This window comes from Aptenodytes forsteri, unplaced genomic scaffold (genome assembly GCF_000699145.1).
Source record: "Aptenodytes forsteri isolate BGI_AS27 unplaced genomic scaffold, ASM69914v1 Scaffold248, whole genome shotgun sequence".
Classification (NCBI taxonomy): Eukaryota; Metazoa; Chordata; class Aves; order Sphenisciformes; family Spheniscidae; genus Aptenodytes; species Aptenodytes forsteri.
In genome coordinates, this window is record NW_008795935.1 from 301772 (window position 1) to 318807 (window position 17036).

At 38.0% G+C, this 17036-nt stretch overlaps 1 protein-coding gene across 1 annotated transcript in view; it reads left to right on the forward strand.

Moving 5' to 3' along the window:
• Positions 1-17036, forward strand: part of CDKAL1 (CDK5 regulatory subunit associated protein 1 like 1) — a 396152-nt gene that overhangs the window by 279017 nt on the left and 100099 nt on the right. The window contains 1 exon segment of the mRNA XM_009285096.1: positions 2202-2382. Within this exon segment, the coding sequence (XP_009283371.1) occupies positions 2202-2382 (181 nt within the window).

The following is a 17036-nucleotide window of genomic DNA, read 5'->3' on the forward strand; positions in this document are numbered from 1 at the left end:
AGTGGGTGGTGAGCAATTGTACTGTGCATCACTTGCTTTGTGTATTATTATTATTATTATTATCATATTATTATTATTATCATCATTTTATTTCAATTATTAAACTGTTTTTATCTCAACCCACAAGTTTTTCTCCCTTGTGCTCTTCCAATTCTCTCCCCCATCCCACCGGGTGGGGGGAGTGAGCGAGCAACTATGTGGTGCTTAGTTGCTGACTGAGGTTAAACCACAACAGTCAGATTTGGAAAACTGAGTTGATATCTCTTGGGTCCCATAGTGCTCTGTAAATACCATGCAGTAATCTCTTGGTTGTAGGACTCATTTTTCTGGGCCATGTCACAGAATGACAGAAGGGTTGAGGTTGGAAGGGATCTCTGGAGGTCATTTTGTCCAACCCCCCCTGCTCAAGCAGGGCCACCTAGAACCAATTCCCCAGGACCGTGTCCAGACAGCTTTTGAATATCTCCAAGGAGGGAGACTCCACAACCTCCCTGGGCAACATGTGCCAGTGCTCGGTCACCCTCAGTAAAAAAGCGTTTCCTGATGTGGAGCACACCACCTGAGCCCCCATGCCCTTGACTACTGCCCCCCAGAGCTCTGTAGTCACTTTTAATACTGTCCAGGTTTCCACTCGCAGTATCATTTGTGCCCACATGAAATAACAGCAGGGGAGTAGTAGTCAGAGGGCCAGATGAGCCCCACAACATCCTGGATCCTGGCCCCTGGCAGACAGCAAACCTCTCTAGATGGTTCATTGGGTCAACAGATGGGTGCCTGTGTCACCTACAGCAGGGAGTCACCCATTACGATGACTCGCCGCTTCTTCCTGATAGTCTTGCGTGGTTTAGGGGTTAGGTCGACTGGATACTTTGCTTGTGGGCACATCTGGCTCCTCTTCAACTTTGAGGGTTATGAACTTATTTTGCAGTTGTTAAGTCCTTAGGTGGGGCAAGATCCTTCCTCTTGGTGTCAGAAGTCACCAGCTTCCATCCTTCCCCTTCTCCAGAGGTTTTGCTTCCCTTGGTAGCGGGGGTTGATACTACCTGCTGCTCTATTGCAGATGGGGCTGAGGCTCTTCAAGCTGTTGAGTTGCAGAGAAGATCCTGTCTGTCTCCCTTTCATCTTCGATGCTGTGCAGCCTGTTCACTTCATTCCATAACTCCTCCACTTGGAGGCACAGCTCCTCCAAGACAGCACAGCTACTGCAGGACAGAGGGCCATCTCTCCTGGCATCAGAGAGAGTCCCCAGGGGCTCCCTGCAGCCTGGGACTTGGAGGGCTGCATCCACCATCTGAAGCTCAGTCTGGGTGCAAGCCTCGACCCTAGCACGGACAGCTACCCCAACATCTACTGGGGAGAATGCTCGGTGACGTGTTACCACCATGTCCAAGACTGTTACTGTGGCACAGCTTCAACTGAGGGCCCCTTACTCCACCCCCTTCTCTGCGCCCTGCTGTGCTAACTGCTGCGTCTGTTGGCTGCCTCTGTTAGCTGCGCTCTCTTAAGCTGCTGTGTGTAAGTGTTCTGCATATTCAGTCCAAAGGGAACAGATAGGAAATGTTGACCTTGCTAAATAACAAGAGAGCTCAGTGCCTGTGCATTTGTAAATGTAAGTATTTTGTTTTCCTTTTAAAGCAAGGCATAGGCTGATTTTATGGAGTACTGAGTTAGACATTAACTCATGACTAAGAGATGTCTTATTGGCTCCAAAGCCAATTTTGTTCAAAATTGCTAGGTTATATGGCATGCCAGTCCCCTCTTTTGGATATCCTGTTCTACTTGGATAGCAGCATTGTAATATGTTAAATAGTTTACAAATTCTGGTGGCTAAGTCTCAGAAGTTGTAAATTTTATGGATTAAGCAATTGGAATTTGAGAAATTTACAAGCTCTGCTGTTCACCTATAATTTTGAATGAAGGAGGAGTTGGTCCCGATGTTTTCACTCTTCTGTCACAATCCTAATCTAGTATCTGCCGCAATACCTTTCTTCTGTTCCGTGTGCTCTCGGCTGAGTACCAAATGCATTTTTCATTACCAAGCAATGGTATTAAAATCTTCACTATTTTTTTTCCAAAGGTCATTTTAGGTCTCAATTTCTGTAGATAAAATTGAAGAGTTATAAGTCTATGTACACTAGCTTTTAAGGGAACAAGATTTTTACATGTCCTTAGTTCAGTGTTCCTTTCTACTTTCTTTACAGAGTGCCTGGAATAACAATTGCTACAGACATCATCTGTGGTTTTCCAGGAGAGACAGATGAAGATTTTCAAGAAACAATGAAACTTGTAGAACAGTACAGGTTTCCGAGCTTGTTTATTAATCAATTTTACCCACGCCCAGGAACCCCAGCTGCAAAAATGCATCAAGTTCCAGCTGCAGTGGTAAGATCCATTTTCTTGTGCCACTGTATACGGCGTACTCGGATGTCTTTAAATAGATAAAGCACATACATGAAAATGAAGGTTTTCTGCAGAACTATGCTACAATTCAATTAAAGATTTTTTTTAGTCCAGTAAGTTAAATGATTGTTGAATTGCCTTTAGAGGTTAGCTAGATCACTGAATGAGTTTTCAGATGCAAATTACTGTTCAGATTGTTAGGAAGGGTAAAATAGTGGTTATACTGAAGTCATGTCTTTCTATCAAGTTTTGGCTGAATGAGTACCAAGAGTGGTAGCTGATTGATAACGCATATGAATTTTTTTCCATTTTAAGACTTTTGTGACTTCAGCAATCTCAAGCTTATTGTGAATAATTATGCAAAGTATTAATAATAGAGCAATGATAATCTTTGGTTTATTTGTTAAATATCAAACTCACAGGCAACTTCTTCTCGAGACTCTCCTTATACACTGCTTATAAACTCTGCTTCCTTCAGCCTGCATGTTAAAGGCCATTGATGAAACTGGCATTTAATATTTCAGTTTTCAGGTGTTTTCTTTCTTTCTTTCTTTCTTTCTTTCTTTGACTAAGTGTAACCCTTCCTGACTACCAACATTCTCATCTCAGATTCCCATGAGGAAAACAGCCTGTTTTGATATAGAAGGTAGATGGCTATTGACTGTATTTTGATAGATGTAAATAGCTATTTATAAGCAATAAAAACAGCAATCACATCTGAAGGTGTGGTTTGATTTATTTTTAAAAAATTGAATTTGCAGTTTTTGTAATCTGAATCTCAAGAAAGTATACAAGACTGATGCCTGATTCAGCTCATTATTATCTCATTATTATGGGTGGAAATAACATTTATATTTCCTTTCAGTGTAAGAATGAAAGTCAGCCAACAATGTAAATCAGTTTAAATAAAAAAAAAAAAAAAGTTTCTTTCAATTTATGTATCCTAGTACACTAACACAAAATCAAAAGTACATATCGGTACTTGTATCTCTTCGCTTATACATCTGAAAGCTAAACAAAGTATTTCTGCTTACTCTCAGTATATACAACAAATTCCATAGGATGTGTCAGCTGCTGAAGACATAAAATGAGATTATATTTGTCTTCTTCAGTTTATTGTTTAGAGAAGTACACCTTGAGCAATGACTGCTCATTTATTGTAGGCTATCTCATAATGGGAAATACCGAGTTTTCAAATATAAATTGCTGTTGAAATAGTCTACTTAGTGTAACCAACTCACATTGTTGAGTTATTTTTATTAGTTTCGAATGCTTTCTACAAACTTTTGTAAATGAAAAAAATGCAGAAATGTAATTTTTGGAAGTTAGGAAGCTTAAAAATCAAAACATTGATTTATGGTTCTGTTTTGCATTCTTTCATCCACAGGTTTGTAAGCGTGCTATTGTCACAGGAGGTGCAAAGAGCTTAGGTTAATTTACCCTCTTCTGTTTAACTGGGTGCCATGGGAAAACAATATGTGAAGAGCTAAATTATTAAAAGAATATTAACTGTTCTGTGGTTAGGAGTGTTACTTGGAAAATGGTAATGTCATTTTAACCCAGTTTTACATTCTGTCTTCTTATTTGTAGCACTAGTACTTACTGCTTTCAGTGAACTAGAACCTTCAAAGAAGATGGGGCCTCTAATCCAGGGCTGATGAAAATCTGTAATTAACAGATTTTGTTTCTTCATTTTTTTTTCCCCCCCCTGTAGTCCTTCAGAAATCCTGTGTTACAAGATCCTTTGCTCTTTTATCTCTTTATAGAAATGGAGAGTAACTAGTCAAACAGAGCAGGAAGAGCTTGTGCTAAATCTCTTATGTTTTATATTCACATTACTTCTGGACAGAAGCTGATGGTCTTTCCTGCATTACCAAGAATGGACAGGCATTTCATTTGTCGTTCCTTGCCTAGAGTAACTTATGTATGTTTCTCTGCTAGGAGAAGGAAGTAGCACGTTACCATCCACATCATGCACTCTTACCCCTTCATCCTTTAATAAAATATCATTCATGTCATCTTACTGTTAATGAATTTATTTTATTGCATTTGCATAGGGAAAGAAATAGCACATAAAGTGGCATCCAGCTGTTACGTGCAAACGTCTGAGTGTACATGTGGTACATTGTATTGCCAGCCTGAACTTGTGAGCTAGTGCTTTTACAGGATGTTCATAGCATTATCCTCTGCAATGGATCTGTTGGTAGGATCTCTTTCTGTGAAAAGAATTTTGGCTGTGTTATTTAACTACAGATGCTGAACCAGTGAGCAAGTTATTTGACAGTTGTTATTCTTGTCTTTTTTCCTAAAGACTGGGTGTATTTGCTATGTTATTTCAGTTTTGCAATACTTCTGCAATGGACAGATCTATTGCTATTTGCAAACTGCTCCACTTTAGTGAGTTCTACTTCTCCAACTCTGGTTCAAGATATCTTCAGTGATTCTGCCCAAGTATCACAGCTGCAGTAATAATGTATTTGCCTTGTCAGTTCCTTTTAAGTTAGCTCTTTTTAGGAAGACCTTATAACTTTTAGGGACAGTCTGTAGAGTATTAAGCATAGTAACATTTAGTGCTTTCAAATTTTTAGTGGATAGTTTTGATGGAAGTTGTAAATATAGTTGCCTTTTTGGAGAAAACCCTCATTTGAGTTTATCTTAATAGAAAAAAGAAATCAGTAGGTCAACATGGAATCTTTCCTTCACATAGATAATTTATCTTTGAAAGCCTTACAGGCACTGATATTTTTCTAAAAGGGCAGATGACACTAATCCAGATGGACAGATCTGCCACCATAAATTCAGAAAAGACGGTTAAGGCTGCAGGCCTTTCTTGTTTCTCCTGGAGAAAAAATGTCCATGGAGAATCAGACATCTGTCTAAATGGTTTCATCATTTCATAACCATCAATTAGGTTATGCTTACCATAAATGCTGTCTCCAGTTTAGAGAAAAGTTAGAGCACGGTTAAGCAAAACTAGGCATGGTTTTTTTTTTTTAAGCAATTGCAGTGATGCCGAGTCATGTACATGAAAAATGAGTCAAGATTTTGTTCAGAACTTAAATGCTACCCCAAAATTCTGTTTTTCTTGGCTTTTACCCCCATTTTATCCAGCTACTGCTAAATGCATTGTTTCAGAGATTAGTCTGAATGCTTGTTATCTCCAGTGGGCTGTCTGGAAAATTCTCACTCTGAAGTGTGTTAACTGTGAAATGCTATTTTGTAGATTATTGTTGTCACTTTGGATCTGTATTTCTCCTGAATAATATTTCTGAAATAATATTTCTCAATATTATTGATTGCATTCAATCGTAAAAGTGATAGTGCTGATAGTTGCGTAACTCAAATTACAGATTCTAGTCAGATAAATATTTTAATAAGCAATGTAAGAGAACATGATTTAGATGTGTCTGATAGGGATTTTATATTTAGCGGCATTGCAAAGGATCAGGATGCTTTAATTCTAAGTGTAAAAATTACTCTTTTTCTCTAAAATTAAGGATCTGTAACACCTTATATTCTTGGTAATTTTAATTTCTCCGGCCTTTATGTTTTCAAGGTAGCTGTTACTTGTCTGGGCTCTTGCAAGGAGATTTCTCTCTCTGTCCTTGAGATTTGATCCATCACAATTTCTGAAAGCATTAGGGGACATCATCATCTCAGGATCAGCTTGATTTCCATCACATGGAAACAACGTGAGGAAATAGCCATTTTGAAAATAGGTATCATAGTAAGGTACAATTAGGTTCATCTCTGCTGAGAATAGTAGGTGCCAGCTGTTTTGAGAGCAGTTATGTGACTGCAGCTTCATGATTACACTACCCTCAACAGCAGTGTGCATTCCAGTCTTTCTATATGTATTTTCAATAGTGTAAGCAATTCAGTTTCAATTATTGGTGTAATTATTAATTTTTCCAGAAAAAATCATTGTGATGTCTAGATAAAAGACTATATATTCACTTTCTCTTACATTCTCTTTCCTTCTCTCTTTCTATATATCATCAAATAATTATCTTGCTCCCAGCTAGAAAATTTTATGTCAGTCAACTACTGAACCTTTCCTTTAATTCCTCTGAATAGTGTCTCCTTAAATTTTTCTGTCTGTATTAGTTGTATTAAGCACTGTGCTTACTATACTGAGGTGAATAACCAAGTTACAAACTTCATAACTGAACTACTATTTGATCTCAAAAATCATTTGCTTCAGAAATAGAGGTAGGTACAGGATATTTTCTCTTATGGTGTATAGCGGGGAGTTTACTAAAGTCTTTCAGTACATGAAGGGAATCGTGGGCATGCCATGTCCATGGTGGACAAAGATGTGAGACAAGGTCTCACATCTGGAAGTGTCTACCCAGTCTCCGAAAGCTCAGTTTTCAGCAGCCTTCATCCCAAGCAGTACTTAACGTAGGCTAGCAGTTGCTTTTGGTTCAAGGGTGACCAGGCCTATGTTCTGTTTCTTCTCTGTAGGAATGTGCCTTGTCCATCCAACCACACTGCAGGTGGTTTGCCCCTCTGCCATCCATCCACCCTCAAATATTGTGTCCAGGCAGACTCCTCTTGAATCTAAAACCTCATCCATCTATATACTGGGCATTTTATCTGTTAAATATACCCAACATTACTAGGGGGAAAAAAAAATCTATGATCCACTCCATTTAATCAAACCATCACTTAGATCTGTCACTGTATTTACCAATTGTAGGAGCAGTGCACAATGCGCTAAGAGACTTTTTTCTATAAGGATAGCGTAATGCCATATGCACCTTCTCAGTGTTGTCTGCCAGACAAGTTGTGTTTGACCATTTCTGTGGGAGCAAACCAACCATCTTGTATTTTATGCCTTTATTCTATGATGGCTACTTAGTTTTCTTAGACTGCTTTGCTTTTGCTTCCCTCTAAGAGGTGTCCAAGAAGTTTCCTGACACCCTTTCATGACTGAGTGGCTGCAGATACCCCATATCTCTCTTCACCGATTAAAATTCTGCAAGGCAGTCCAACCAGCATGACAGCAACTGCAATAGCATTGCTTGTGCAAGGGACGCCTTTTGCTCTGTTCACAACTCCAAAAGAAAGGGAGCACAGCTGAACCTTGCAGTTGTACCATCAAAGAAAAGGCTAGTAAGCTCCCCGTTGAGCAGACAATAAGGAGAGATGACAATTGAGGGCTGCTCTTGCCTTTGAGCATGTGCTTCAGGAATTAGTGGATAGTGATGTGGCACAGTGTGCCTAGGGAAGCCAGGGTCGGAGCTAGGGCAAGGAAAGAATTCATCTGCTCTCTGGGATGGATTCAGAAGATGGAGTTTCATGTACTCTGTGATATGTGAGAGAACCAATTGTACTGTTAAGCACTTGCAGGTGAGAGAGCAGAACTTCGGATGGTGTTGATTAGTTAATGTGATTTAAATGCCCAGAAAGGAAGGGACCATCGCCCTTGTTTCTAATACTTACAGGCATAGCAGAATCAGTAATACTTCTTGCCTTAGCTTAATGGTGGCCAATCCAAAGACCATACAATGGGAATACGTAGGGATATTCTGCTTCTAAAATTAAGAAAGAGAGCTGGGGAGATCAGGAGGTGGGAGAAAAGGAAAGAAAAAGGAAAGAAAAGTGAGTAGGAAAAGGAACAATGCCACTTATTCAACAGTACTGCTACTCTGGTCTACCATCACTGCCTTTGAGCTCCCTTGTTAAGTGCTGTGACTAAATGTCATTACATGCCCCAGGAGTTAGATGCAGCTGTGATAACTGCTTCTGGTGTATCAAAGATGTTTGGCCCCTGACACCCCCCCCCCCCCCCCCCCCCCCCATAATGCATGGTGTAACGTGCAGAATGTGCTTTATGTGTAAGAGAAGACAAGACTGATTAATGACTGAGTTTGACTGCCCAACACATGATAATGCATGGTGTAACGTGCAGAATGTGCTTTATGTGTAAGAGAAGACAAGACTGATTAATGACTGAGTTTGACTGCTGAACCTCTGTACTACACTTTGTTTTCTCAGCAGTACACTTATTTATTGCTTGCTACTCTGCCAGAATAAAGACCTGAGTGAAGACTTTTACGGCAAGTTTGGGAACAGAGAGATAAAAATGTGAAAGCTGGAGGAGGAGGCAGACCATGAAGGAAAAATCAATATATAATCCTTCGTATTTGTCAGTGAACTATTAAAGTATTCCAAGTTAACATTTTCCAGCAAGTTTTGCACTTGCTGTCTGGTAGGTTTTTTTACACCATGTTTCCTTACATTTTTTATGAGAACAACATGTGAGGTACTGCAGAAAGCCTTACAAACTATCCAGATAACTATGCTTTCTCTTATCTACAAGGCCAGTTATTCTCTGGTGGGATTCATTTTGATTGATATAGCTGTTGGTTACTGGCAAATCAGTGTTGGCTCTTCGTGTTACTTTCTGGATGCTTACAAATAGTTTTGCATATTTTCCTCCCTATTTTTCCAGGAACTGTATAAACTGACTGATCTAGGAAAGCCTGGTTCCTCCTTTTTCCCTGTTTTAAAGATGGTCAAAATGTTTGACTTCTTTTATGCTGTATCTTCAAATCTACCAAAGTGCTCATCATTCGGTGTGCAGCCAGAACTGCGGGTTTGTGTGATGAATTCAAAGGAAGGTAATTACCTGTAAAATAGGTTTTTGTGGTTAGACAAAGCTACTAAATAGAATTTTACAAAAGTTTAAAGACATTTTTATTTTAGAGCTAGATTCAGCTCAAGTTCAAACCACTTTAAGTTATTTGACCAGGTGCTGAAATAAAAACCTGGTTTTGTTATTGTGGGAGACAGTTGAGCCGGTAGGTTTTAAAGTGGGTTGTACCCTTTTGGAAAGCTATAAATGATCTGCCTATGGCGCTGCTGAAAATTCAGTTCATAGCTGAATCTGGGGAATGAGTTAAATTGCACAGTCACAGCTGGGCTGTGCAGAGTCAGACCTCTGAGAAAGGACAAGAATATTTTGACGCTAGCCAGGAGCCGTGGCTCTTAAATCTTGCGCTGGTGTTCTTCAGGCACCTGGTAGAATAGAATTCTTATGCTTTCATGGAGCACGACTGTCTTGCTTGAGAAAGCAAGTCAAAATTCAAAGCTAGACTGGAAATCCACTTGGGAAACGAAGTTGGTGTTCCACTTTTTTGAATTTTGCTTTGTTTTTACAGAAGAAACTGATTGGAATGAAAATTACCAACAGTTTCCTCAAACTTTATACAAATTCAGTTTGCAAATTTGAGCATCTTAAAGTAAATGTACAGCTATGGGTTCAATCTAGGCCATGTTGTTAAGAAAAAGAATTAAAGGGCACTGGAAAATAAAATGTGGAGAATATACATGTGGAGGAAGAGGCAGAGTTCTTTCTAAGCTCCACTGTCAAGCCAGAAATAGTTACAGAATTTGCAAGGATTCTGAAACCACCACTAACATGGTATAACTTTGTGGGTTCATACTTGTAGCCATGTACAGTCCCTATGTTGACTGTCCAATATAAAAAAATTACTCTTAGGAAAGTGTAGTCCTGTAAGATTTGTAATGGCCACGAGTATTCATTACCCATCCTCCTTCCCCTGTGAGTCTGTCTGGAAGTCCTGATGGAATTCTGAGATTTTAGTTGCAAGGAAGCTGAAATAGCATCAGGACTTTTGTATACAACACATACTCCTGCCCTGAATAGAAGGGAAGGAAGGTAGTCTCTACAGATAAGGTGAAATAGTCTTTGATCTTAAGGGAGAAAACAATTTCTACCTCCAATATAAATATATATGTGATCAGCATCTCAGGTAAATCTCTCCATTCACTATAAATCTTTTTCTCAGAAAAATTCAAAAGTCAAAAAATGGAAATGTAGTTTAGTGAAACAAGTTTAGTGGTATCACAGAGTTTTTTCTTTTTTTGTAGGCTTCTATGGTTTAGCATCCATTGCAATTGCTTATAAAAATGCAGAAGAGTATATAATTCTTCTGTATTTCCTACCTAAACTTAGTTAATTGAAATTTTCAAGATTACAACATTGTTCTTGAAAAGAAGTTTATGTAAAACGGCATCAGGATAAACTCAATGCATAAATTTATTTTACTTCTTTTACATTGAAATCACACTACAAACTGCATGAATACGCACATACATGGAGTATATTGGAAGCCTCTGCCATTAATTACAAAGATTGAATCAGTAAAACATGTCATGAGGGCAATAATAGCTGAAAATTGTGCATCTTTTTCCTTTACCAGTGATTATGAATTATGTACTCTGATCTGAGTCTTCAAGTGTTACAGGAGGTTTAAGGGCTGTTTTGTAAATTCCCTCTTCCCTGATAGGGGATTGAAGTGAGGCAGAGAGAGAAACAAAATTTCTTCAAACACTTTTTACTCATTAAGCTGTTGTTATTAGTAGAACCAAGCCATTTTTGTTAAAAGCAGGTAACTATTTGCACAATGCATTCATTTAGTCACTGGCATGCACTCGCATGCTCACCTGTGGTTACCTGTGGAGCAGCAGCTAGGAGGCCAGCCCCAGCTGTGTGCTCAGATGTGGAGGGTCAACCTGTGGCTTTGAGGTGGGTGTTTGGAAAGTCCCTCAGAGGGATCTTTGTTCTTTTAGATATAAATGTAATCCTGCAGTCTTCATCTGCATGTAGGAGTCACTACCCTCTTGGGTGTGATCCGGGTCTCTTTGTTGTTGATCGTACTGGCCTTGGGCAGATTGAACAGACTGTTGGTGCCCTGAGTTTGCTCGTTATTGCACATTCAGCATGAGTACTAGTCTTCAGAGCTTATTAGTCCTTGGAAAATTTTCATATGCTACATTTTCAGCAGGTAATGTTACCGTCTGTGGCCTGCTGTTTTCTGTTACAACTCCATCCAAATCCATAGATGCCTATAAAACCCATTCACAGAAGCTCATACAGAAGGGACCTCTGTAGCAACTGGATGTTACGTTTATGTATTCTTTGTCCTTCTGTCCTCTTCATTGGCTCATAATGAAGTGGAAGAACCATGGAAGAAGTTTTAACTGTGTCTTTTCAACTTTTACTTGAATTACAGTTAGGTAACTTCTGTAATACTGGAAATTTTTCTCTTTTTTAATTCAGAATTTTAATATACTTTATGAACCAGTCTGCTCAGAGCTGGAAACAGCACCAGCAGTTGCAGACATAAGGGAGTATTGCCCATAACCTAATCCTTGAAATTGGATGTATGCAGTAGAACAGAAAAATCTTAGTTTAAAAAAAAACCCACAAACCTCTTGGCTCTGGCAATTCTGGACTTCCTCAAATGAGAACATGGTTTAGATTTAATAGTTTGTGACTTAACACAGATAGCAAATTGAGAACCTATCCAGGTCTGATATTAATTATGTTACTGAAATCGTTTAAGCTTTACTACTTTACTTTCTTTGTTGCCTAGCATAAATAGGCTCTGGTTGAGTGTATTAGTTTTGTGGCTATCTGTAACTGTTATTTTAGACTCCAGGAACAGAATTTGCCAGTTCTTTAAGTCCGGTTTAGAATTTATTTCTTTTTTAAAAAACACTACAGACTTACCAATATAATTCTCTTACTTTTTTAAACCCACAGTTTGCCTTTAAAGTTTTTTAATGTGCATTTGATTTCATTAATTTTTTTTGTATCATGGAGGTGACTAAGCTTGTCCATCATTTGCAAATCATGTGACATCTAAGATGGCCCATAAATTGTGCTTTGGAAGAAAAGGACATTGAAATATCCTGAGGTAGGTTCTTGGTGACCCTTCCCTGAACTTCATCTGTCTTTGATAATCCGAGCACACTCCTTGAAAGCCATCACAGTCAATCAGGTCACTGAGTGCTTTGGAACTCATATCTGCCACTGTTTTCATTGCTGTGCCTGCACCTCCGGTCACTGTGCTAAAAATCCATGTGGAACTTGGAATTGCTGAAAAACTGGAAGTAGGGTGGAGGACTGAATAATACATTAGGGTAAAACAGTGAGGGCAATTTTTGTGTGTCTAGTGAATTTGTGTGTTGTGGGTACACGAGTGGTCTCTCCCACACAGCAAGCACTGTTTACCGCTCACTCTACCACACTGTACCTTCTGGAGCACTTCTGCTCTTTTTGTTCTTTCTGGGATGCTGGAAAACCTGGTGCTTTCAAGGCTGCTGTTGTGCAATAGAGCACACAGATAGCTCAACAGATTATAAAAAGGAAAAGAGTGCACTGCAGACAGGTCAGTCCTGGGTTGATATGTAGGGCCATATATGTCTTGGGCTTAACATAGATATAAAAATCACATTTCATTACTAAAATGTAGTTTGCAGTTCATTCTGGTTTATATTATTGCATAACTGGGCGCAATAACTATATATATTCAAAATCAGTCTGTCCCTCGTGACCAATCACTTTATTTCTGATTTAGTGTCAATCTAATTTGAAATATGGCTGATACCCCAGGCCAAGTTTCTGTCAGATACTTTTGTTCTACAAAATCTTTTTGAGCTAAACAGTCTTCCTAATCAGTTACAGTGGCATCCATAGAAAATACTCACCTCATATAGATTATGAAATTTCAGTATGAATTTCAGACATAAAAATCTACCAGAAGTGAGAAACAGCATTTACAAACTATACCCAATTTAAGGACCCTCAAGATGAACGAGTGTTGAAGGCCTTTTTTGAAATTAAGGATTTCTTTGTGAAAGTCTTCAGAATAAATTTTGCATAATTTATCCTCTGCTAAGGGGGAGATTTTGTTATGAAAAATGACAGGAATAACAAACATTAATCCTAAACTAAATTAAAGAACTCAAACATACCAGAAGGAATAGAATTCAGTAATATTTGTAAAATATGTGAGTTTGAAGAGTCTGTATTACATAGCTGAAATTATATGGGAGGTAAGAAGGAAGAAATTGCAATGCCCGTAGTTTAATTGAAAATGGATCCTTCAAGAAATTACTTTCAAATAGGTTGACAGATGATCTTATGAAGATCCTATGCTGTTTTTTGAAAATGTTTGTATTTTTCCATAAATAAGAGTCTCTACTTAAAATGTAAAATAGACTAAACCATGACTATTTGTGTTGCCATAATCCTGAAGACAGGATCACTTTAATGTTTGCGATCATCTTCTAGGTGCATAAAGTTTTATATATTTTCCTCTTTTAGACAAAAAAAACATTGCATGGGCTCATAAAACTTCGCTCTAAATTTTTTAGAAAGAATCACCGAGTATACAAAAGACTAAAGAGTATACAAAATATGAGTTATGAATGTATAATTCTATTAATTGGAGTTGGAAAAAATGTCCACCATCCTGGAACATCGAGGTAAACTGCTGAATATAACACATTGTACACTAAGGGACTTTTTCCATGTATGCATCAAAAATTACTAGAAAGTAATTTCTTAAACCAAGCTAAATAATGAAATGCACATGTATCAATAGTTAAAGTAGAACAGTGAGTCTATTTTAACGTAGTAATTCAGGTAGATTAGGTCAAAAAGACTAGCTAATCGCCAAATGATTTTGTATGCTTCATTATAGATGTGATCAGAAAGACAGGAATAGTATCAGTAGAAGTGAGTTAGCTATAGGAAGTAGAAAACTTGTCAAGCCTGTATTGTCACTTCTGCCCTTTCAGGCCTTGCAGGGCATGGACACAGGAACATAATGAACACCAGTTATGATTTTATCAAGAAATCTGGCTGGGGCACAACATTTTTTTTCAGAATCATTTCTAAGAGGGTGATGCACTGAATAACTCAAGGTCAAAGAGAACGGTTCACTGGTTTCTGATCACTTTTTTAAGAACTGTTTTACAGAACAAAAAGCAATCTGCAAACTTTGAAGTGGCAGTTTCGGTGGCTTGGCTCATATCTGTATTGTGGTTATAGGTACATAGATTTAAGGCTTTATGGATTGAATCTCCAAGCAAGGGTTTTAAGTGTACCTTGGTTGGAGTGGTTGCTACATCTCTCTCTGGTGTTTTGTCGAGTAAGTCTTTGGAGATTAAAGTTAGGCCAGCTGGTGTCTTTAGATAGGGCGCTCCCAACTCCACTCCGTTTTATAAAAGTTTGGAGTTTGGAACTACCCAAGGCCTTTGTAGTTTTGAGATCACAGATGTAACATGGGGGAAAAGAAAGACACAGCTTCATTATTGCTCAGAAAATGCATGTTACTGAAGTTTGAGAATGCCATAACACAAAATGCGTCAGGCGTGCTGTTTCAGAAAAGAAAGCTCCAATCTCATGGTTTTTGCTCTTGCAAGCATCTGTTACACTGGAGCCTCCGTGCTTTTGGTAATACTGGGGAAGAAAACTGTGAAAATACTTGCAAAGCTGCTTCATTCTTCTCCCGAAGTCTGTCAAAGTTGTAGTTAAATTCTGCCTTGGCTCACAAAGTTTAATGTGGTTTTAACTCTAAATTATGTAATCCATTAGGTACTACACAGGCAGGTAATGTGGTTTTCCAGAGTTGTTTGAAAGAAAAACAATGTTGCTATTGGTTGTTAGCATGCTCAGGTGTGTGAGATGCTTTATAAGCTCTAAATTAAATAAGTTTCCTGTGGCAAAATAAAATTGTATTTTAATTCTGATCAGCAGTATGTAAAAGAGAAATGGAGGAGAAGATGGTAGGTGAGGGAAGAGAACGGAAATAAAGACATTCATCTGGTTGCCTTGACCTATGTTACTATTCACTGTGATCGTGAAGGAAAAGAATATTTGAACAGAAACAAGTATGGATCCCTGTTACTGAAGGCAGCCCCATATACTGGAGGGATTTTAAATGATGGAAGCAGAAAAACAAAAGCAGGAGAACTTTGCCGACGATACATTGAGGCTGACACCTTCAATGGAAGTGGTAGAATCTGCAGATCTGTTGCAGTATTATTATGCTGCAATATATATTATTATAGGCTGGAATTATTAAGAACCTTGAAGGTGAAAATAGACGTTTTAAAACTGAAAGTCAAGTCTAAAGGAAACCAGTGATACCTTCATATTGGGGAGTGATTTTATCCCTTTTATTCTTACACGGAAAACTGAGAATATTCCATTTAAGCTGCTTCTAAGTGATCTGTAATAAAAATATCTTGGTGATATTGTAATTTTCCTTCACAATAAACATTGTAGACCTACGATACCATGCTTGAAAGGAAAACAAACAAGTTTTAGGCTACGTTAATGTCATCTGAAAGACAAGTAATTATCATCTGAGTATGAAAAGAGGATCACCAGAGAAGTGCAATATACATGTGTGAGCCTACAATGTTTAGTATTTGGTATAGTTATTTCGTTTCTAAACTTACTTTTCTAAAGTATTTTCTGTTTATAAAAATGTATTGTTAGGATACCCTTAACTTTACCCTATTTTCACACCATTATTCGGGGGGGGGGGGAAATTAAGTTCAGCTTTATTTTTCTGAAGTAGTCAACACAAAATTCTGTGCTGGTTAACTTGTGCAGAAAATATTTTAAACAGTTTTAGGCAATCATCCTGTATGGGTTTTTTTTGTTTGGTTGGTTTTTTTACGTTCTACCTATTTGTTCTTCAAGTGATCTTTCCTGATCAAAAGTAGGATAATAATCCACAGTGTAGTCCACTTAAAGCATTAGAAAATGTTTCATTATTGCTAAATATCAGTGCACAAGAAAAAAGAGTAAAAACACCAAGAAGGTCACTAACTCTTGGCTTTATTGGTTTATAATTCTGGATGTGTTCTAAAAGGATCCTTTATTGTTACTATACCTTAAGCATATAATATGCATCTCAGATGACCAGTGTCCCTTCAAAAAATCTCCATAGTTAAAAATAACACCTCGAAAATCTGAGGCCCAGAAAATGAGAGACAGAGAAAGGAAATATTTAGAGCAAAGTATGTGTTACTTGTACGTATGCTTACAGGGGGGGAAATAATGAAATTATGGTAGTGTGTTGTTTCCTCGCTACTAACGTTGTCTATGTATGTTGTCATAAGAAACTTCATTAGTTGATGTTGGTTTCTGGTTCTTATTTTTGTAACTGCGTGTTGAACACTACCTGTCTTTTGAGAAGCACGTAATTACTTATGTGTATTTTAGTAACAAGCTTGAAATAATTCACTTAAAAAAGTATTGCTTTACTTAGGGAAACCTTTCCATCCTGGCATACTTATGTGTACATATATACATGATTTTACAGTATTTAACTCAGTCCTGCAGTAGCACTTTAATCCATTCTTCATCAGGCTTTCACATACTTTTCCAGCTAAAGATAGAAATAAAAAGTGTCTCCGTTGTATCTCCCATATAATATGGCATTTTTAAAACTTATTGAGACAGAAAAGTCTGTTTGCAGAAAAACTGTTTGCACAGTCATATGCGTGTATTTTTAGGGGCCCACATTAGCATGCTATCTGAATGTATCTCTTTATCTAGCTCATCTCCTTAAACTTGTTTCTTTAAATGCTACAAACTAAGGACTATGGGTTTAAAATTTAAATCGGTGCATGACTGAGTCATCAGAATTTTGTAACCTAACAAAATCTCTGCCCCTGTAAAGTGTGTGCGCGCGCGCGCACACACACACACACATATATTAGGGAACCTTATGTCCAGAGTCTTGCTTGTTGTAAACTTAGGAGGATCTTGTTGGGCTCCCACAGACTCCAGCATG